At 43.6% G+C, this 24,104-nt stretch overlaps 1 protein-coding gene across 4 annotated transcripts in view; it reads right to left on the reverse strand.

The window, feature by feature from the left end:
- PRKCB (protein kinase C beta) overlaps positions 1 to 24,104 on the reverse strand; it is a 387,670-nt gene that overhangs the window by 208,435 nt on the left and 155,131 nt on the right. For all 4 annotated transcript variants that reach the window (XM_055232747.2, XM_055232748.2, XM_055232749.2 and 1 more), the window contains one exon: positions 23,097 to 23,179. In XM_055232747.2, coding sequence (XP_055088722.1) covers positions 23,097 to 23,179 — 83 coding nt within the window. The remainder of the gene's footprint in view (positions 1 to 23,096; positions 23,180 to 24,104) is intronic.

Raw genomic sequence — 24,104 nt, forward strand, 5'->3', positions numbered from 1 at the left:
CAATGGCTCATGCCTGTAATCCCAGCACTTTCGGAGGCTAAGACCAGGAGTTCAAGACCCATCTGGGCAATATAGCAAGACCCCATCTCTACAAAAAAATTTAAAATTAGCCAGGTGTGGTGGTGTATGCCTGTGGTCCTAACCACTCAGGAGGCTGAGGTGGGAGGATCACTTGATCCCAGGAATTGGAGGCTGCAGTGCGCTATGATTGCACCACTGAACTCTGGCCCCAGCAACAGAGTGAGATCCTGTCTCAAACAAAACAAAATAAGACAAAACAACGAAAACAATGATACACAGCTAGTAGGTAGCAGAGCCAAGACTGGAGCCCAGGCAGGCTGGTTCCAAAGTCCACACTCTATTAACTTGCAATACCACAAACCTGAACCTATGCATTTCACTCTGCTCTCATCCACAAACTACCACTGAAAGTATCAGAAGGAATTGTTTAAAAATGGGACAAAATCTATTTCAGCCCAGAAACCAGGGAAAGGTACCAAGCAAATGCCAGAAATGCTTTTCAATAGATAGAAACAGTGAGACTGGAATTGTGGGAAGGACGGCCTGGCCGGGTTCTTCTTACCCTACCTCCAATTTAAAAAAAATTAGAGTGGTAACTGGGCATGGTGGCTCATGCCTGTGCAGTCCCAGCACTTTGGGAGGCCAAGGTGGGAGGATTGCTTAAGCCCAAGAGTTTGAGACCAGCCTGGGCAACATGATGAAACCCCATCTCTACAAAAAAATTTAAAAATCAGCCAGGTGTAGCGGCACATGCCTGTAGCCCCAGCCAGTTGGGAGACTGAGGCAGGAGGATCACTTAAGCCTGGGAAGCAGAGGCTGCGGTGAGCCGTGATGGTACCATTGCACTCGTAGGCGACACAGTGAGACCTTGTCTCAAAAAGAAAAAAAAAAATCGAGTGGCAAGGTCTGACTGAGGGAGTAGGTAATTGACCAAATATAAGTGAAGGTGAGTCTAACAGGAGCCTATGAAGTCACTGGCAGCAGCAGGCACTTGAGCAATATTTAAAATGATGAATCGTCCTCCCAAAACCTGCAAGAGAAGCAAGTGGCTTCCAGGCTCACCTGCAGATCTCACTGGACACGAAGAGGGTGCTAAAGGACAGCAGGGGGTGCTATAGCCACTGACTCCTAACTTAGGATATGTCCCAGCCAATTTAGACCTCAGACACCAAGAGAGAAAAAAGACTTCTGCATTCTTTTAAAGCTCCCTGCCTTGGACTATTGCACACTCTCTACTCTCCAAAGAAAGCCCATTTGACTAAATTTACATTTTCCCTTCTCCCCTCAGATGTGGGGTGGGGGAGACCTTCCACTGACAGTCCCCACCTACGAATGCAGAAGTTGTAAACCGGAGGTTCACAGAAGGAATCCAGTCCAAAAATGTGTTTAAAATACACCACAGTTGTAATTCTTGAATTATCTGTCAAAATCTAAATTTAGGGGATTTCAGGTTTCTCTGGAAAAAAATGGGAAAACTTAGACCTTCGTCCTTTAAACAGCAGGAATTAGGAAACGGAGCTGAGTGCCGCTGCCCCTTTCAGATAGGGTGTTCATGGGCCAATGGGACATGCCTGTGGTCACACACGTCACTCATTCACCCACATACCTGGCCCCTGCTGGCTCTGAAGCTGGACATCCTGATGAACAGGATGCTATGTGTCCTTTCAATATCATGTGGCCACACACACACACACATATGAAAGAAACCAGCCAGACACAAGAGACAGTCTACTCTATAATTCTGTTTTTTGGTTTTTGTTTGAGATGGAGTCTTGCTCTGTCACCCAGGCTGGAGTGCAGTAGCATGATCTCGGCTCACTGCAACCTCAAGTGATTCTCCGCCTCAGCCTCCCAAGTAGCTGGGATTACAGATGTGCACCACCATGCCCGGCTAATTTTTGTATTTTTAGCAGGGACGGGGTTCTGCCATGTTGGTCAGGCTGGTCTCGAACTCCTGACCTCAAGTGATCCCCGCTAACTCGGCCTCCCAAAGTGCTGGGATTACAGACATGAGCCACCGGGCCTAGCCTAGTTTTGTTTTTTAAGTGCTCTAAAGCAGGCAAACTGTTTTCCATAGTATCTGCACCATTTTGTATTCTGCCAACAGTGTACAAGGGTTCCAATCTCTCCATATCTTTGCCAATACTGGTCTTTTTAAAAAAAATAATAGGCCGGGCATGGTGGCTCACACCTGTAATCCCAGCACTCTAGGAGGCTGAGGCAGCAGAATCGCTTGGAACCCGGGAGGTGGAGGTTGCAGTAAGCCAGGATCACGCCATTGCACTCCAGCCTGGGCAACAGAGCAAGACTCCACCTCAAAAAAAAATCATCATCATCCTAACAAGTGTGAGGTAATATCTCATTGTGGTTTTGATTTCCATTTGCCTGGTGATTAGTGATGTTTAGCTTTTTAAATTTTCATATGCCTTTTGGTCATTTGTATGTCTTCCTCGGACAACTGCCTATTCAAGTCCTTAGCCCGTGTGAAGGTTCCTCAAAACATTAAAAATAGAACTACCATATGATTCAGCACTCTCACCTCTGGGTTTTACCCAAACGAATTGAAATTAACATCCTGAAGAAATGTTAGCAGTTCCATGTTCACTGCAGCACTCTTCACAACAGCTAAACGTGGAAGCAACTAGGTGTCCACTGATGAACAAATGGATAACGAAAATATGTTTATGCATATGATGGAATATTTTTCAGCCCTCCAAAGAGAAGGAAGTTCTGCAATGAGACAACATAGATGAACCCTGAGGACATTATGGTAAATGAAAAACACTAGTCACAGGAAAACAAATACTAGATGATTCCACTTACGTAAAGTAACAAAAATAGTCAAATTGATAGAGAATCAGAGTGAAAGGGTGGTGGCTACAACCTGGAAGAAGGGCGAAATGGGGAATTACTCACCAATGGGCATCAAGTTTCAGTAAAGCAAGATGAATAAGCCCCAGAGATCTGCTGTCTCGTATTGCATCCATCATCAGCAATGATGCATTTTACACTTAAAACTTTGTTAAGAGGGTAGATTTCATGTTACGTGTTCTTTCCAAAATAAAATAAAAGAGATCACTGGGGGTAGGGGGAAAGCAGGCAAAGGATTGCTGGTCTGGTAGTGGTTATTCTGATGGATGGGGAGGGATGTGTAGAGATTAGAAAGAGCACAAAAGGGCTTCTGGGGCTCTGCTTACAAAGAAAAATTCACTGCGTGAGAATTCATCAAGCTGGACACTTTTCCCGTACAATAAACAGTTGTCAAAAACTGTGTGACCAGTCCAGACTAAAACCAGCACCTTTGATTCCAAATTCTAAACTCCTAGAAGAGACCATTTGATTGATCCTATTTGGGAGAGATGTCCACATGCATCTGGACCAAATCAGGCCAAGGCTGTACGGTCGCAGACCTTTGGCAGTGCATATCTGGAAAGGCACCTCTCAGGGAAGAAAGTTGCCTGCTTCAGGAACGTTTGTGCAGGTACACAGGGTTGAGGTTTACCAGGCAATTTGAGGTATTAGGTAAGAGCATAGCCCTGCCGGCCAGACGGCCTAGGGCTGGACCTCTCACTAGTGACCTTGAGCAAGTCATTTAGTCTCTGAGTACTTCAGTTTCCTCATCTATGAAATGGAATAATGATAACCTATCTCACAGGGTGTAATGAAGAATGAAGAATTATTATATGTAAAGTGTTTAGGGCAGAATTCTATCTATAAATGCTGGATCTTAGATTTTTTTTTTAAAAAAGAATACCAAGACATCCTAGAATCCTAGACCACTGGAGGTGGGGGAGCCCTCATGAGGGCATGAACCTCGTGAACACAAAAGAGCAGAGACAGAAAGAAGACTAGGAAATGTGAGGTCTCTTGAGTCCAGAGCCAGGGCCTTTCGCATCCTTTCTGGCTGCCTCCCTCCAAGGTCATCTGCCTTTTGATTTCTCCATTTGCCCCCAGGCCTGCAGGCTCCAGAAATTAAGATCTTCTGGGAAATTGTGAGGCTGGTCCTGCCTCCCAACTAGGAGAAGCCACAATAATTTATAGATGGGACGCATCAGCTTCATTCAAGTCCCAGCAGCTCGCCTCTTTGTGCACGGTTGGTTTCTGTTCTCTGGCCTTCCAGCATCATGGATATGCTTCTTCCTCCACAGCATGCAGCTCTGTGTCTTCGTGACAGTGAGGGACAAAGGGATGTTTGGAAGCAATTCATTCTGACCTTTACAGGCGGGTTCTGCATTGCAGAAGCAGTCAGCCCGTGGCAAATGAGAGCAGAAGAATCATGCAGAATTCACTTGACAATCAAGAGAACTGCATTTTATCACATTACCATCATTTTATCAGCCCCTCTCTCCAACCAGCCCATGGGAGATGCCTTTCCATTTTGCAGAAAGCAAGATAAATGCATGCAATGCCAAAAATAAGGATGGACTTTTGAAATGCACAATCTAAGACTTGAAAGGATCACTGGTGGCAATAATATTAACTAGCATGTCCTATGTGCCAGTCATGGCATGAAGCTCTTACCATCTAGGTTAACTCATTTAATCCTCACGTGGACCCTATGAGGTGGGTGCCATTTTATCCTCTTTTTATAGATGAGGAAACTGAAGCAGGGAGGTTAGGTAACTAGCCCAAGATTATCAGCTAGTTAGTGGCCAACCTGGAATTCAAACTCAGTCATTCTGGTTTCAGAGCCTTTATACATATTGCCTTACATTGCCTTCTAAACCCAGCTACCCATCAGAATTACCCAAGAACTTTTTAACACACGGATTCCCAGGTCCTGATCTGTATCTCTTCAGGTGAAGCCTGTCATCCAATCTCTCTGCAATCTGCAATGTAGCACTTAGAAATTGTAGCAAACACGTTGTTTCAATCGGCCCAACATCTACGCTTTCTTCACCCTCCCGCTCCCCGTATCAGTACTTCGATTCTGCTTTGAAAAGCCATCCTACCCCCACAGCGTTTAGTCTTTGAAAGAACATTTTAAAAGCCCAACCCAAGAGTTTGTTAGGCAACTTGAGCTCGGCCAAATAACCTCTCTCCTTCTGGAATTTGAATTTAGGCTGAAAGTAACACAAGAACCAAAATCAGATAGAGCTGGTCTGGTTGTTCAAGTTTTCTTTCAATGCTCTGAAGGATGCCACATCTTTTCCAATGAATTCCTTTCCAACTTACGTTAACCAAAGATGGTTTCTGTTGCATGCAACAAAAACAACAAAAGCTAGTAGAACCACCAACATGATAGAAACCCACATCTACCACAGCTATGCCCTCTACAGCATGCCTGGCAATCGAGCTTTACTATCCTTGGTTGGGGAGCTAATATCATTATGTAGCAACCAGTTGGTCAGTATGAACTGTTCTTCTTTAGCCTGCACAGATGGACCTCAGTCCTAATTCTCCTTTAGAACTACACCACAAAAAATCTATACAAGAGCTCTTTAGACATTTGATGACAGTATAACCTCTGAGCTAGAGAGGCCAATCCTCGAGTATCTCCAGACTCCTTCTAAGGCATCCTCTTGGCATTTGGTAGCTCCCAGGAGAACTTCTGTGTGGATGCAGAAGCTATGGACTGCAGTGTTATGTGAACAGGATGTGATTTCAGCAGGATGGTGCACTTTCAGATGTAGGGAGATAATAGATAAGTGAGAGAGGGAAGAAGGGAGGAAGGGAGGAAGGGAGGTGGAGACTATACCATTTAGACTAAATTGCCCCTGACATTACTTATCCTTGAGAGATGCAAATGGGTCTTTTGGTCTAGGTGATGGTCATCCCAAGAGAGATGTTCAACCCTCATTGTTGCTTCGCTCCCTGGCAGGAGCATTATTTTTGAAAATTCACTGTGGGTGTCCCCACTCGGGGTTACGTAAGACAGAACAAACCAGGCGTTGAGAAAAGTGCACTCGACTGTTATGTTGCTTTACTGAGCCAAGGAGACCGGATGACACCAAGAGGAGGAAGCGAGCCTTTGCCCTGAAGATCAAGGTGGTCTTCCTGCCACTCACACTGAGGCAGGAAACGGACAGAGCCTTGTTGGCAGAGCCAGGACTCCCCTTCTCTGGGGCCAAAAGTGAATTGAAGTCAAGACTTATCAGAGGCCAGAATCTTATTAGAAGCACCTGAAGATGCTCAGTCCAGGAACTGAGCTGACTCCCAGCTGATGGAGGACCTCAAGAGTAACCACATTTGGAAGGAACTGTAAGTGACTCCCGATTATGCCGGAACCACCACTCAAGTTTGGTCCTCACCGAACTAAGTGGGAAACCTGAGTCTGCACTAGAGGTGAAGTGGCCCCAGAAACAAACAAAACTGGAGAAACCAGCTACAGAACATCCCAAAGTGACCTTCAGAGCTCTGCAGGTAACAAGTCTGGAATAAGACAGTGAACAGAATTGAGTATTTATGAAAATTTATTTAGGGAATGTGGCCTTTGGCTTTACATGTGTATATATTTTTATATTTTTAAATCTATCATACCTGACCTAATGTTTTGTCTGCTTTTTTTTTTTTTCATTTAGCAATATATTATGACTGCATTCCCAGGCCAATGGCATTTTAATCACTGTGACTTTTTATTAAAGTATAATTTACATACAGTAATGTACAGAGTTTAAGCACACAGTTTGATGAGTTTTGAAAAATGTGTACACCTGTATAGGCACCATCCCAGTCAAGACACAGAACATTCCCCTTATCCCCAGACACTGTGACACTGAATCACTGGCCAGCATTCCACCATATGAGTGTAATATATTTTACTTATATAAACTCTAATTGGTAGCAACTTGGATCATTTTCAAATTTTTGATATTATAAATACTGATGCAATGAATATCACTCTAGATAAATCTCTTATATCAAAAACGTGTTTAAAGCTCTCGATATGTAAGGAAAATTTGCTCTTTAGAAAACATATACTAATTTGCCACTCACCAGTAATGTATTAGAGTTCATGTTTTCTCCTTACTTCTGTTTTATGTTTTTGTTTAGTTTTGTTTATTTGAGACAGAATCTCACTCTGTTGCCCAGGCTGGAGTGCAGTGGTGCAATCACAGCTCATTGCAGCCTCCTCCTCCCAGGCTTAAGTGATCCTCCCACATCAGCCTCCTGAGTAGCTGGGACTACAGGTGCATGCCACCATGCCTCGCTATTTTTTTTTTTTTTTTTTTTTTTTTGTGGAGACTTGGTTTTGCCATGTTGCCCAGGCTGGTCTCAAACTCCTGAGCTCAAGTGATCTGCTGGGACACCTGCCCCTGTTAATGCTTTTTGTTTTGAGTCCTATTTCTTTTGATATTATTATTAAGACCATGTTTCATTTTTATATGTGTATTTTCACGATATACTTTCGTCCCTTTTATTTTTAAAACCTGTGCTTTAAGCATCTTTTATACACTGCCAAGAGTTGTACATTGCTCATCCAATCTCATAGTCTTTGCCTTTCAGTAGAGAATTTCAATCCATTTACATTGGTTGGGTAACATTCTGCTATCACTTCTACCATCTAAATTTATGCTTTCCAGATTTCACGGTTCCTTGCTGGCATATTTTTATCTTTATTCCTATATTTTGTTATATTGATCATGATTTCCTTTGTCGTTTCATCTCCAGATTGTTTCCTCCACATTATTTGAACCAATAATGTCTGTGACAACAATAAAATAGCATTCACTATTTTATTTGGGATATGTTCATCTAGACTCTTGTGTGAGACTGGCTTGTAGTTTACTTTTTATGCCAACTTTACTAGGTAACACCGGTTATTGTGGTTAAGCAGGCTTATAATAATTAGTTATTAATTTCATCAGCACATCAAAGTTTCTCCTTCACTCTTCTTATAACATACACTGCTCCTGGGTGAAAGGGATGCCATGGGATCCAGGTCTGAGGTTTTAAGAGTTCGTTCTCCCAGTGATAGAGAACCAACCCCATCAGAACCTTTTCTGAGATCAATTATGAATGCAGGGAAGATGGCTGGGTGCAGTGGCTCACACCTGTAATCCTAGCACTTTGAGAGGCCAAGACAGGCAGATCACTTGAGGTCAGGAGTTCGAGACCAGCCTGGCCAATATGCTGAAACCTCATCTCTACTGAAAATACAAAAATTAGCTGGGCGTGGTGGTGCACATCTGTAGTCCCAGCTACTTGGGAGGCTGAGGCAGGAGAATTGCTTGAACTCAGGAGGTGGAGGTTGCAGTGAGCTGAGATCATACCACTGCACTCCAGCCTGGGCAACAGAGCGAGACTCTGTCTCAAAAAAAAAAAAATGAATGCAGGAAGAAGGCTAATTCCTCCACTAGGGTTGCCATCTTTCCATGGGGTCAACTGTAACAATGTTTGCAGACATGTTCCATCTACAGCAGGAGCAAATGAGGCAAGACAAAGCAGATGCATCAGTCAGGGGCCCCACAGGAAACAGATGGCATACTCAAGTGAAGAGTGTTTAAGGAAGGTTCAATGAAAGGACTGTTTCTAAAGGTGTGGGCATGGTGTTGGGAAAGTATAAGGGACTGGAGGCTAGTAAGAGCCAGGGGACAAAGGAAGGGAGTAGCTCCTGGAACCCAGAAGCAGAGAATTATATAGAGAAGATTATCTGTAGAGGAGCAGCAAGCTATAGTCAAAAGGTAGAGTGAAGATGACTCCATAATAAATACTGACTAACCCGAGGAGGGTCTCACTCTTTCCCCTCCCCAAGTCTCCTATTAGCCCCTCCCCTTGAGTCCAACCAGAGGTCAGGTCAGAGGGTAAGGGAGCCCCAGTTGAAGCAGTCACTATGGCTCAGTCTCTCAGAGAAAGCAGAGTGGATTGGAAGGGCAAACGAGGCATCTGGCACAGCAGATGAGGGTCAGTGTGGTAGACTGCACAATGGTGTCTCCCACCCCTGCACGCTCCTTGGTCGTATGACTTTGCTATTCTTCCCATCCAGAGATGAAGTTTGTTTCTCCACCCTCAAATCTGGTCTTGTCCATAACCACTGTGACACAAACAAAGGCTTAAAAAACACCTATGCTGGCCAGGCACGGTGGCTCACGCCTGTAATCCTAGCACTTTGGGAGGCTGAGGCAGGCAGAACGCTTGAGGTCAGGAGTTCAAAACCAGCTGGCCAACATGGTGAAACCTCGTCTCTACTAAAAATACAAAAATTAGCTAGGCATGGTGGTGGATGCCTATAATCCCAGCTACTCAGGAGGCTGAGGCAGGAGAATCACTTGTATCTGGGAGGGTTGCAGTGAGCCGAGATCACATCACTGCACTCTAGCCGGGGTAACAGAATGAGACTCCATTTCACACACACACACACACACACACACACACATCTGTGTTTTGGGATTTCCCTCTCTTGCCATGCTTGGGACCGTGAAACTAAGCTAGCCTGGTGGAGGAAAAGAAGACGCATGGAGGAAAAATGAAACGCCCGGATCGACAGCCTGCCAGCCCTCAGTCAATGTTAGCAAGGCTGTTCTAGGTAATCCAGCCCTAGCCCAGCCACTAGCTGACCAAGACCCAGGACAGAGCCCAGCAGGGATCACCCGAATAAACCCAGGTCAGAAGAATCACCCAAGTAACCCACACAATCATGAGAAACCACAAATAACTGATGTTTCAAGCCACTAAATTTTGGAATGGTTTGTTACAGAGCAAAATAACTAACCAATAAAGCAGAAAATGGAAAAGCATCTTGCAAGTACTGGAGCTTCAGTTCCAGCCTTTGAGGTTCTTGGTCCTGAAGCTCTTACTCCACTCCCAACGTCCTTCTCAGGAGTCAATGGGCCCTCTTTTCCTACCACTAATTTGAGCTAGAGTTCTCTCACTTTCATTTAAAAAAAATTGTAAAGCTTTGTTTCTTCTTTGTAATCAGGTACAATTTTAAATGAACAGAAATTCTTCATTGCTCTAAAATTTAAGAAGTTTTACCCACGAAACATATTTGTCTGGGGTTTTACGGGAATAAAAGGTCCTTGAATAATGTTTTCATTTCTTTCTCGGTTATTTGCCTATTCTGGTTTTCAATTTCTTTTTGAGACAAAATTGACAATTTTACAAGAAAATCATCCATTTCAACCAGATTTTCAAACATGTTCTTACTTATTTACATACTTTAATGTATACACACATTTAATACTTTCATTTCTGTTTTATCAAATCTTCAACATTTAACAAGTTTAACAAGTTTATGATTTTTAATCTATCTTATTGCAAAGTGAGACTTGATCAAAAGGATAAGGTCAACATTAGTGTCTACCATCTTTAATTGACCTGATTTAGCGATGGAATTAGGAGAGCACAGGACCTAACAGTGGGTTTTACTCAGTAACTTGACTATAAATTGTAAGAAATTATTTCTAAAGCCATAAAATGTTGAAAAAAGTATCTTTAGACAAACCAGACAAAGAGTCCTTTTGTACTGCCTGCCCAGAGCCCCTGTTCAATAAAGTTAGCTATTATTATTAGCTATTATTTCTTGGCAGGTCAGAGGGTAACCTGTATCCCTTATAGAGCAGGAGAGGCTCCTCCAGACATTAATAATGATTTTAAAACCATGTATTGAGTGCCTTCTTTGTGCCAGACACTATTCTAGGTGTGGTTCAAGCAGTCTCCTATTGAACAGTTACCAAAAAAAAAAAAAAAAAAACGCTTTACTTAGGTATTATTTTCTCTATTTTAAAGATATAAACTAAGGGTCACAGAACTTAAAGTTATTTTCCCAAGGTCATTGGAGCAATACATAGCAGAGACCATTTGGAATTTGACACCAGCATTTTCTGGCTTCAAAGTTTGAGTTCTTTTCTTAGCACTGCATCACAGAATTTGAGGTTTGTGTGAAGTAATGGAAATGGAAACCGTAATCACCTCATAAGGGCATGCTCTGGGTGGAAGAATGTAGAGAATTTTCAGTATATTGTTGATTATGGACCTAGGTGGAGCAATGGAAATGGCCTTAGCTACATGTACCAAGGGCTTACTATGCACTGTGCCAAGCGCTTTCATGTAAGGGCTTTGAAATTCATTTGTCTTTTGTTTGTGAACTTTTTCTCATTTTAAATATTTTTTAAATTATCACTATAAACCTATGTGGTTGGTACTAGCATCCTATTTTACATATGAGGAAACTAGGGCATAGAGAAGTCGAACGACATGCCCAAATTTTCCTAATGAGTATCTGGGCAGAATCAGGACTCAAATTCAGGTATGTCTGATTTCAGAGTCCATACTCTTAACCACCACTGACATGATCAATAAACCGCCACATTAACCACTTGTAGCTAGAGGTGGTTAAGTCCACTGGCAATTGAGGCAGGGAATAAATCAGGTGCATTCTTTTGATGAGGCCATCTACGACTCTGAGCCACACTATAACATGCAGATTTTTATAAAGTCCAGTGTGATGGTCTCCAGGGGTTCTGTTCTGCTGTGGCCTCTTGGGTTAACAGGATCTGCAATAGATTAACCATAGATACTTCCTCTCCAATGAGGCACTGGAATCTATTTTTCTACCACTTGAATCTGGACTTGGCCAGAGACTAGCTTTGTAGGACATTAGCAAACATGATACAAAGGCTTAAAAAGCATTGGGGGATGCTTTCTTGCTCTTCATGGAGCCTGGAAACCACCATGTGAACAAGCCAGAGCTAACCAGTTGGATGGAGGATGAGGCCACATGGACGAGAGCCAACGCACACAGGCCTACAACCTGCTTGTTGTCAGTCATGTGAAAAGGGCCATCTTAGATCACCCACCCGCTAGCCAACCAACCAGCTATCCACAGACACGGACAAGAACCCCTTAAACTGTGCCCAGGGAAAGTACCTCACTTGACTCACCCTAGTCCCAACCCTCAGAGACAACTCCTCTGTTTCTTGTTCTGAGATGTCACAGGAGGCTGTGTATGTGGTCAGTATTCCCAGTGCTGAATAACCTATAATGTCCATAAGTAATGCTTATGACAGTACCAGAGACCTGATCTCTCTAAGAGGTACAAGAGACAGATGAATTGAGGATTTCCTACCTGGTGAGATCAAGAACAAGAAGGATGACTGTGGGTGACCAGGAGTATCATCCATGAACTCTGCCACGCTTTGTGGTCCTCCAATGGCAAGTGCCCATAAATGTTGTCTATTCTCATTGGTATTGAATGGTTGGCTCAGTAGCTAGGTTCACGGGACAGTGCCTGGTTCATAAAATCGCCTCAATGTGATATGATGTGAACATATCTGTAGGATATTGGCAACAGCACAAAGCTCTACTAATATCCATAATATTGCCTGGTTCAGACTGGGCTTGGAATAGCAGAGGGTAGAGGACGCATCCCAGCACATCCTTTATCGTGGATGGAGCCTTGTCCAAGGTCACCGCCTGTGTGTTTCTGCTTCGTGAACTTGCTGCACACCAGTTCCTCCAAGGTCATGCAGAAGGAGAGGGCACCCCTCCATACCTGCATGAGTATCAGGGGCAGCTAAAGGAGTCTGGCCAGGTGGGCAAGCAGGTGTGGCTAGGTCTTTAATCATGCCTCCAACCATGAGCAGAAAAAGGTCAATGAACTGAGTCAAGCCAGTTCAGGTGTCTGGACCAATTCATCATCCTTGGTGCCAACCGACCTTTTTGGAACTGTATCCAGAGATAGAATCATTTCAGGTAGGCTGCCAAATCCTATGCATGCTGGCTGCAGGGAGTACTTCCTGCTTTCCTCATGCTCAAGGCAATGAATGGCTGCACTCCTTCATTCATACAGAGAGGGGTCTCATGCCACTTACAGAGCCTCCACACTTCTAGGAAGGACTGCCAGGTGGCAGACAGAGAACCTGCTCATTCTTCACCCTTTCCTGTTCTGTCTGACAAGACACCTGTCCTTGCTGGCTGCCCAGCATGTGTGCACTGTTATTCATTGTCATTGTCATCATCATCATCATCACACATATAGCTCTTGCCATGCACCAGACACTGTCCTAAGTGCTTTTACAGATATCTATGTATTTGATACTCATAACAATGCTATCAAGTAGAAACTATTATTTTACTCATTTTTTAGCTGAGGAATCTAAGGCATAAATGGATTTAAGTAATTTGTCCAAGGTCACACAGATCTGAGGCTAGGAATGCTGGCTCCATAATCTGTGATTTTAACCAGGACACAATACTGTTTCTCTAGCTTTCCTCGGAGAAACTACCTCTTCCCCACTCTCAATCCATGGAATGGGCACACAGGCCCTCATCTACAGGTGTAGGCACAATGTATTAGTCAGGGTTCTCCAGAGAAAAAAAAAACCAATAACGTGAATTGGTGTACACAATTATGGAAGCCAAGAAGTCCTACAGTCTTCCATCTGCAAGCCAGAGAACCAAGAAAGCCAGGGGTATAGTTTAATCCAATGTTTGAAATATGAGCCCAAAGACCTGAGAACCATAGGTGCCAATGGAGTAGGTCCTGGTCCAGGTCTGAAGGACTGAGAACCTGGAGCACCAACACCCAAGGGCGGGAAAAAATTAATGTTCCAGCTCAAAAAGAGACAGTGCATTTACCCTTCCTCTGCCTTTTTGTTCTATTTGAGTACTCAACAGATTAGATTGTGTCTGCCTATGTCAATGAAGGCAATTTTTCTACTTAGTCTACTGATTCAAATGATAATTTCTTCTGAAATTATCATTTCAGACATGCCCAGAAATCATGTATTACCAGCTATCTGGGTACCCCTTAGCCCAGTCAAGGTTAACTGCATGTGCAAAATTAACCATCACAAGTCCACCATTTCTCAACTTGGCATCCATACACACCTTCTTAAATAAAGAACCTCCAAATAAAGAATAACAAGGACATAATTCCACCTGATGTGATACAATTAGACTTTGTACAACTGAAAATGCAATAATCCCCTCCCCAGAAAAGGAGATGAAGTCCTTGAGTAATGATTCCTCTTGTCCTGGTATCCTATAACTTAAATACTAAGACACAAAATTAACAATACTTAAATACTGATATAAAGTCAATACATCTTACGTTACATGATAAAGAACTAAAAGAGCAAAGAAAACAAAGATATTTGCTTACCATATGTATATATACACACAAACATATCCATAACAAAATAATGCCAATAATCATGCCAATCACAGTCCTTGTTTCTGTAACTGGTCACATGGTCATAGCTGGTATTTGTAACTACTTTCTTCTATTACCTATTCTGTATTCCCTTTACCTTCAGTGGGCACCTCAGCTGGTGGTGGTTCCTTACCTGGCAGGGTGACCCAAACCTTCATTCTTAAAGGGTATGGGCCATTCATAGTTTTGCCTGTATTGAGTTGTAGTTTTTCATTGATCTTAATCACAGGTCATGGTAATACTAAGAGATGCCTTTAGGGAGCTCCTGTATCCAGACACATTTTTCCTTTTCTCCATTGTAGAGTAGTGTCCAATTTCCCCTTAGTAGTCCAGATCAATCACTCCAGCCAACTTCCTAACTTCCTTCTTGGCCTGTTAACTCAGAGGCATGGGAACCCCAAAGTGGTTGGGTGGCAGTCTTAACTATCAATAGAATCATTGTTCTGTCTCCTGCTGAAAGTATTCCTCCCTCTGGAACTAAGACCTCCACGCTGGGAGAGCATAAAGTCATGGGAAAAGAAAACAAAAGTTTTGCTGGTGGTAAAATTACTAGGGGTAATAATGAGTGGTACCACTCCCATTCCACTTCCTTGATTCCCAGATCCATAAATTTATGGCTATCAGAGAAAAAGCACCATATACTAGATGCTGATTCAGAGCATATATAGCCTTCTGGAGAATCCCACCTAGGCATGCAAGGTGTTGCTACCTAGCTGGCAACATAACTGAGTCTTCAAAAGGCCATTCCACCATTCTATCAAGCCAGCTGCTTCAGAATGATGGGGAACATGGTAAGACCAGTGAATTCCATGAGTGTGAGTTCATTGCCCACCTCTTTGGCTTTGAAGTGATTTCTTTGATCAAACACAATGCTGTATGGAATTTCATAACAGTGAATAAAGCATGCTCTAAGTCCATGAATGGCAGTTTCAGTAGAAGCACTGTATGCAGGGAAGGCAAATCTGTATCCAGCATGTCTATTTCCATAAGGATAAAATGCTGCCTCTTCCATAATGGAAGGGGTCCAATGTAATCAACCTGCCGCCAGGTAGCTGGCTGATAACCCCTAGGCATGGTGCCATATCAGGAACTCAGTGTTGGTCTCTGCTGCTGGCAGATTGAGCACTCAGCGGTGGCCGTAGGCAGGTCGGCCTTGGTGAGTGGAAGTCTATGCTGCTGAGCCCATGCATAATCTCCATCCCTGCCACCATGGCCACTTTGTTCATGAGCCCATTGTGTGATGACAGGGTGTCTGGGGAAAGAGGCTGCCTGGTATCCAAATAACGGGTCATCCTATCCAGTCAATTATTAAAATCCTCCTCTGCTGAGGTCACCCTTTGGTAAGCATTCACCTGGGACACAAATATTTTCATGTTTATTGCCCACTCAGAGATGTCTATCCACACACCTCATCCCCACACTTTTTTGTCACAAATTTTTTCAATCATATTCCTTCCAAGTCCCTGCCCATCCAGTCAAATAATTGGCTACAGCCCATGAATCAGGATATAGTCACATGTATGGCCACTTCTCCTCCCAAGTAAAGTGCACAATCAGGTGCACTGCTCAAATTTCTGCCCACCGAGAAGATTTCCCTTCACTATTATCCCTCAGGGATGTCCTGAAGTGACTACAGTGCTGTAGCTGTCCACTTCTGGGTGATATCTGCACACCGTGCAGAAACATCTGTAAACTGGGTCCTAGTCTTCCCTTCCTCTGTCAACTGATCATAGGGAACTAACTCCTCATGAGCCCAAAGGTGCAAGTTGGGAGAGAGAAGGCAGGGTAGCAAGAGTGGGGAGCATGGGCATCCAGGCCATTTCTTCATGTATCGTACTTGTGCCTTTAGAGCCTGCCCAGGATTGATCACATACATACCACTTCCATTTGATGATGAAGTGCTGCTGTGCATGCCCAACTTTATGGCTCAGTGGTTTAGATAAGACCCAGTTAATGAAGAGCAATTCAGGTCATATGGCAATTTAGTGGCCCATGGTCAAATCGTCGGTTTCCACGAAGGCCCAGTAGCAGGCCAAGAGCTGTCTCTTAACAGGAAACTAGTTCTCTGTGGATTATGGCAGGACCATATTCCAAAATCTTAAATGCTTGTGCTGCAATTCACCTATAGAGGCTTGCCAAAGGCCCCACACAGTATCCCTCTCTGCCACTAACCAACCACCATTGGATTTGCTGGGTCATATGGCCCAAGTGGCAAAGCAGCTTGCACAGCAGTCTGGACCTGTTGCAGAGCCTTCTACTGTTCTGGGCCCTACTGAAAACCAGAAGCTCTTGGGGTCCCTTCGTGAGTAGGCCAGTATGACACACTCAAATGAGGAATGTGTTGCCTCCAAAATCCAAGTAGGCCCAGTAGGCCATCTGTCTCTTTCTTGGATGTAGAAGGGTCCAGATGCAACAACTTATCCTTCACGTTAGAAGGGGTATCTTAACACGTTACACACCACTGACCCCTAGAAATTTCACTGAGGAAGAAGGTCCCTAAATTTTAGTTGGATTTATTTCCCATCCTCTAACACACAAATGTCTTACCAATGTCTAGAGTAGTTGCTACTTCTCATTCACTAGGACAAATCAGCATAATGTCATCAATGTAAAGGACCACTGTCATAGCTTGTGAAAGGAAAAAATGATCAAGATCCCTGCAAACTAAATTATGACATAGGACTGAAGAGTTGATATACCCCTGAAGTAGGACAGTGAAGGTGTATTGCTAGCCTTACCAGCTGCAATAAAACTGCTCTGGTGGGTCTTATGGACAGAGATGGAGAAAAAGGCATTTGATAAATCAATAGCTACATACTAGCTACCAGAGGATGTATTAATTTGCTCAACCAATGAAACCACATTTGATACAGCAGCTACACTTGGAGTGATCACTTGGTTAAGCTTATGATTATCCACTGACATTCTTCTAGATTCATCGTCTTCTGCAGAAGCCAAATAAGAGAGCTGAATGAGGGATATGGTGGGAATCACTACCTCTGCGTCTTTCAAGTCATTGATGATGGCAGTGATCTCTGCTATCCCTCTAAGGTTGTAGTATTGCTCTTGGTTGGCTGTTTTCCTAGGTTGGGGCAGTTCTAATGGCTTCCTCTTGGCTTCGCCCATCATAGTAGGCCTCATTCTACAGGTCAAAGAACCAGTATGGGGATTCTGCCAACTGCTAAGTATGTCTATTCTAATTATCCATTCTGGAACTGGAGAAATAACTGCAGGATGGGTTTGGGGACCCACTGGATCCACTGTAAGACAGACCTGAGCTAAAATTCCATTGATCACCTGACCACCATAAGCCCCTATTCTGACTGGAGGGCCAAGTGACATTTTAGGTCTCCTAGAATCAGTGTCAGTTCAGAACTAGTGTTCAGTAGTCCCCAAAAGGTCTGATCATTTCCTTTTCTCTAGTGCACAGTTATCCTGATAAAAAGCAGTAGGTCCCTTTGGGGAAGGCTGGGAGAAAGATTAACAGATAAACTTTTAGCAGTATAATCGCTTTCTCAAGGAAACTTTACCTCCCTTTCATTCAAAGGGTTCTGGGTCTAAACTGGCTCAAGTCTGGGAATGGATTGAGGGGCTATGATTCTCTGTTTTTATGATTCAAGTTAGACTTCTGTTCACTTCACCTAGAATTTTTCTGCTTATACAGATCAAGTAAGAATTCAGTAGGCTTCCCACCTATTTCACTTCTAGCAACACCATGATTAGGCAGTGCCATAGGTATGCATGAGTCAGGTTATTCTGATTGTTGGTTTAACTCTGCGATCCATTAAGGTAACCGCACCCACCTTGTCTTTAACAGTTGAGTGCCACCAAACGGCCCCGATACTCCAGGACCCAATTATTCCCATTGCATTTAAGTTTTCCAATTAAGTGGCTGTGGTTCCCATAGTAAGGTTTGGTCTATAGAGAAGAGGGATCACAGAACTCTTAAAGGGGAGCTGGGGCTCCCCTCACAAATTTATTTCTCAAACTATTGAGAGAGACATACCTTTCTGAAAGGTATGTCTGACCTTCCCAGCATGGGTGAGCAGGTATTAAATGACAAATCCACTCTAGCATTCTAATCTCCCTAAGCCTTTGAATCCTTTCCTCTACATTAAACCAGGGGAGGTCAGGCATCTCCAACTCACTCATGATAGGCCATCTTTTAATCCATGTTTCAGCCAACCAGCTAAACTGTTAGAGCTCTTCCTAACTCCTTAAGCTGGAACATTACATTCAGAATCTCTGCTTAGTGAACTTCTATCAATAAATTCCGCCTGATCCAACTTCATGTTACTTCCACCATTATCCTACCCCCTTAATATCATTCCTATGCATATTCCCTATGGTTCTGCTTGTATAAATTAGAAACTCAAATAGTTCTTTTGGGGTATAGCATACCTCCCCATGAGTCACACTGTGCATCTCACCTTTAGGAGTCTGCTAGGACTTGAAGGGGTGGTGGGATTGGATGCTGAGAAGAATCAGCATTGTCTGGCATGGCAACTGCCTCAGGGAAAGCCATTACTGTTTCCTAGGACAATGCAGGGTTAGTTCCCTTAGACAAGGTGGAAAGGCCAATGCCACCCTGAGTGGGGATGACACTTTTGCTGGAGGTAAGGAGGCTACTTCACTGGTAAAAAAGACTTGTCAGAATTTAGGGGCTCAATGTCCCCAGCTTCAGCAGGGTCTTCATCAGAGTCTTCCCACCTTATGGGATCCCATTCTTTTCTGATCAATGCCCTTGCCCTTGCTTTTACAGCAGACACCCTGTGTGGTGGGGAGTCCAATTTGCATTATAATTCAGCCAATTGCAGGAGGAGGTTGTGCATTTAATTTTCAGAAATTTCAGCCCTGCAGCTACAGGCTAGAAGGCTCTCCTTCAGGGCACACCTAGAAGCTCTTAGATCGTTTATGAAACACTTTGAGCTGGGAATTCAAATCCCTGAGCTCATCTTTTTCTTTCTCCACTTTGTCCAGAGACATTAGGAGCAAGTAATTATATGCCTTAGTTTTCCAAAAGTGTTTGGGTATCATATATCGAATCACTTGGCTCCTTGCTTCTTATAAATGGTTGATTAGAAGTATCCAATGCAGATGATTTGTGTATCTCTATAAACAGATCATGCCATGGACCATCCAGGCTCTCTTTACTACTCGAAATAGGGTAATCAGCATTCTTAAATCTAATCAGATTTGGCAGCCAATTGCCAAATCCCCAAAACCAATTCAGAAAACCCATCCTTAAAATTTTCTTCCTCTATACACTCTTAGTACCAAAATTTTCTGTCCTAGTCCCTTCTGGCTGCTGTAACAAAATACCAAAACCTGAGTGGTTTTTAAATGATCAACTTATTCCTCACAGTTCTGGAGGCTAGAAAGTACAAGATCAAGGCACTGGAAGATTCAGTCTCTGGTGAGAGCTCACTTTCTCATAGACAACCGTCTTCTCGTTGCAACCTCACATGGTGGAAGGGGTGAGGGATATCTCTGGGGTCTTTTTTATAGGGGCACTATCTCATTTATGAAGGTTCTTCCCCCATGAAGTGACCACCTCCCAAGGGGCCCACCTTCTAACACCATACCTTGGGTGTTAGGATTTCAGGATATAAGTTTGGAGAAATAAAACATTCACACCACAGCAGCATATACCTAGGCCTGGCCAATCAGCATAACCCATTCTTCTGGCAATATGTGATTTGTGGTCTAATGAGACTTTAGCTCTTGTTACTGCCCTGCAGCACTGATAAGATATAAGATTAAAGGTGTTGCAGCCACCATGCTCACATAGGAGACAAGCCTTCCTGAAAATAAAGTCAACACAGACAAAGGCTAAGCCAAGAAAGGGAGAAACAGGTTCGTGAGGACATTATTTAGAACTTTGATTCACTGTGCCTGAAGCCAGGTCAACCCTTAGGCCTTTTCAATTTCAAGGACCAAAAATTTTCCTTTTCATATAAGTCAGTTTGAGCTGAGTTTCTGTCTTAGGCAACAGAAACGTTCAGTAGATAGATAGAATATGGGAAACATCATCTTCCCTGCTGCAAGTTGAGTATCAAGTTTCAGTCTGCATGAACACTCAGAGCTGCATACTGAGTAGGGCAGTCTCCCCAAACTTCCCTGCCTGTTTTGCTAGGGAGGAGAGAAGAAATTGCACTACAAGGGCTAGAGCATAGGATCTGAGAGAACATGACAAACAGTCTCAAACTTTGTCTCTGCAAACAGATTTTCAAGGACTTTGGTTGTTCCATGTTTCTTGGAGTTCTTAACCTCAATTACCACATTTTCCAAGCAAAGAATATCCAACATATGGTCTAGCATCTTTGTGTTGCTATGGCAACAGATATGCCCCCCCGCCCCCCAAACTCCCACCCCAGTTTGCAGCAAATTGGCAGATGACCATTTGCAGAAGACCAGCAGGAGCTAAAGAAATTCAATGACAGAAGATAGTCACTACTCACTTTGGGCAAGCTGTCAGCTGTCAAGTCTAAGTGGGTAACAGGACCAGTAACGGAGACAAAGCCAATGGGAGAAATTTCAAGCAGGGGAATCAAAGCAGAAACAAAGTAAGAGAACTAGAGGTGATGGCTGCATTGGGGTATGCCGAATGCAGTTCATTACTGGGCAGTGAAAGACTGTGCATGGTGGAAGCCTTCTCCTCTAGGACAGTTTCAGCTGCATGTAAAAAAATGCTCCCGGGGTCAGGCATGGTGACTCATGCCTGTAATTCTAGCACTTTGGGAGGCCGAGGTAGGAGGAGGGCTTCAGCCCAGGAATTCGAGACCAGCCTGGGCAGCATAGGGAAAACCTATCTTTACAAAGAAATAAAAAATTAGCCAGCCAGGTGTGGTGGCATGCACTTGTAGACCCAGCTACTTGGGAGGCAGAGGTGGGAGGGTTGCTTGAGCCAGGAAGGTTAAGCTGCAGTGAGTGGGACATGATCGTGCCATCACACTCCGGCCTGGGCAACAGAGCAAGATTCTGTCTCAAAAGAGAAAAAAAGCAAAAATAAAAAAGAAGGCTTCAAACAGTAAGACTTTGTTCAAAAACAAAGAAAAAGAAAAAAACCTTTTTCTTTTTTTTGAGACAGAGTCTCGCTCTGTTGCCCAGGCTGCAGTGCAGTGGTGCGATCTCCGCTCACTGCAAGCTCCACCTCCCAGGTTCACGCCATTCTTCTGCCTCAGCCTCCCGAGTAGCTAGGACTACAGGCACCCGTCACCGCATCCAGCTAATTTTTTGTATTTTTAGTAGAGACACGGTTTCATCATGTTAGCCAGGATGGTCTCAATCTCCTGACCTCATGATCTGCCAGCCTCGGCCTCCCAAAGTGCTGGGATTACAGGCATGAGCCACCGTGCCCAGCCAAAAGAAAAGCTTCTTATCCCATCTATCCAGCTTGGGGATAAAAGGACTGTGAGTGGTCTCAACAGCTCATCAGCATCATCATGGACCCACGGTTTTTTTAAGTTTTCCACTCTGCCATGATCAGGATGTCAGCAATGTGTCCCTCATTGACCCAAAAGGGTTGCCACAAATCCAAGCATTATATCCTTGCACAAAAATGCCCAAGAGGACAAGGGAAGGGGTGTCTCTCTCTTATCAGAAAGGAAAAATCTTTCCTAGACTCCTTCCCAGGTCTTCCTCTCAGTTCCCATTAGCAGGATTGGGTCACATCCTCATTCAGCAGCTACAAGAGAGCTGGGGAAAGCAAGTATCAGGCATTTTTAGCTTCCAGCATGAGAGGTGGCCTCTGCCAGAAGGATGAAGGCTGTGAATGGCTGCTGGGCAGTCCAATAAACAATGTACCCTAAACTTTAAACATATTTGTACCAAAACTTTTGCCATATCCTTATATCACCCATACTGTCATTCACTTAATATTGTCCTCAAATCAATTTATCTTTTGTTTAACCTAAATACCTTTACTTAGGTAGGAAATTCTATATCCTTATCACAAATGCAAAACCACTACTAGATACGTTTTTCCCAATCCACATTAAAATCAATTTATAATGATTAAAACAAAAATTTTGTGCACATTTTACCTACAAGCATCTCTTGTCCCACTAGCAGCAGTCATACTTTGAGATTCATGGTAGCAGGATAAATTCATTTCCTCCTCATTCCTGGGCCCCGATATTAAGAACACCCTAACAAGCAGGGTGCACTGGCTCACGCCTGGAATCCCAACACTTTGGGAGGCCAAGGCAGGAGGATTGCTTGAGCCCAGGAATTTGAGACCGGCCTGGGCAACACGGAGAGACTTTGTCTCTTAAATAATAATAATAGGCCGGGCACGGTGACTCACACCTGTAATCCCAGCACTTTGGGAGGCCGAGGCGGGCGGATCACGAGGTCAGGAGATCGAGACCATCCTGGCTAACATGGTGAAACTCCGTCTCTACTAAAAATACAAAACAAAAAATTAGCCAGGCATAGTGGCAGGTGCCTGTAGTCCCAGCTCCTTGGGAGGCTGAGGCAGGAGAATGGCATCAACCCAGGAGGTGGAGCTTGCAGTGAGCTGAGATTGCTCCACTGCACTCCAGCCTGGGCAACAGAGCAAGACTCCATCTCAAAAAATAATAATAATAATAATAAAATAATAATAATAAAAGAAAGAACACCCTAACAAAGTGCCATAATGTGCACTGCAAAGTACCACCAAAACTACCTTTTTGCAGCCACACTACCAAGTAGGCCCCTGCCTATCACCCTCCATGCTCCAGCTTTCAAAGTGAAGACATTAGCAAAATCATAGTAGACAAACTAGCTGGTTTCCTATCCAGCCACACCCCTCTCAAAATGTTTTGTTTCGTTTTGTTTTCCACTAAAAGGAAAACTGTCTCAAAAGCTATAGGGACCACCACATGCCTTAGAGTGAGATCTTCCGCACTTACTCGTCTAAGCATGCTCACTCACATTTAATCACAAGGCAGCATTGACTGTGGACAGAGAAAAGTGATCGATGCCCATTACTTACATCAGAGGCTGGACCCTTGTCAGCGCCAGGGCAGGAGAATGTGACAAATTCATGGCACCGCTTGTGCACCACAAAGCAGCAAACTGCAAAAGAGAAAATCAGGGTGGGAGGAAGGGAAGAAGGAAAGCGGAGAAGAGGAAGAGAGAGAAAGGGAGGAAGAGATCATTAGACTTGAACTTTACCAACAAGTAAAGCTTTTATGCCAAAATAAACAATAATGTCAGCTTCTGCAGCTTGTCCTTTGCTGAAGTCAAACTCTTGGGAACATAGATGCTTCATCTTGCATAGGAGTTAAACTTCTAAAGTTAGCTAGGGTTAGAAAGATTCCATATGCTCAAAATTACACTCCCTTGAAGATCCCTTAAAGTGCCTTGTCTTCTATTGATTTTGGAACAGAATGTTGTTTCTTGGATCAGGTGCCAGATGAAGTAGTTGGCTTGTGTTTAGGTGCATAATGCATAAGAAATATGTATCTTTAAATCCTAGAGTCACACTTAAGAGAGGTGTTCAGACGATGAGGGTCATGTAGAAACAGAGGGAACAGGATGGTGGACTCATGCCCCATCTCACCAAAAGCAATGTCAATCTAATAGAAGAGTGGGAAAAATAGGCAGCAACATTTACATTGTCACTTTAGTAGTTTGCAAGCAAATAAATATATACACATATTTGAATTGGTGTGAATTTAATGCATCTATGGTATGGCTCCCCTATTTGGAGGTTATATCCCTCTGGGGGAGGTATAATGAAAGAATGTATACAAAAATAAAACTTTTTTGTTGTTGTTGTTGTTCAAATCATCTTTTACAGTCTTGGTGTTCAAATCTTGTTTTACAACCTCTAGACTGTGGGTTTCTGGAGGATGGGTGCCATGCTTCAGGGACCAGCTCAGAGCCTTTCTACAGTGCATGCTTAGTAAATGAAAATAGAACAGAAAACCTCAAGGCCATCCCTAGTGACACAATGAGTCTAGGTGACAATCATCTATGGTTGCTAAGGTCACAAAAA

The sequence above is a fragment of the Symphalangus syndactylus genome, chromosome 11 (genome assembly GCF_028878055.3).
Source record: "Symphalangus syndactylus isolate Jambi chromosome 11, NHGRI_mSymSyn1-v2.1_pri, whole genome shotgun sequence".
In the NCBI taxonomy this organism is placed as follows: Eukaryota; Metazoa; Chordata; class Mammalia; order Primates; family Hylobatidae; genus Symphalangus; species Symphalangus syndactylus.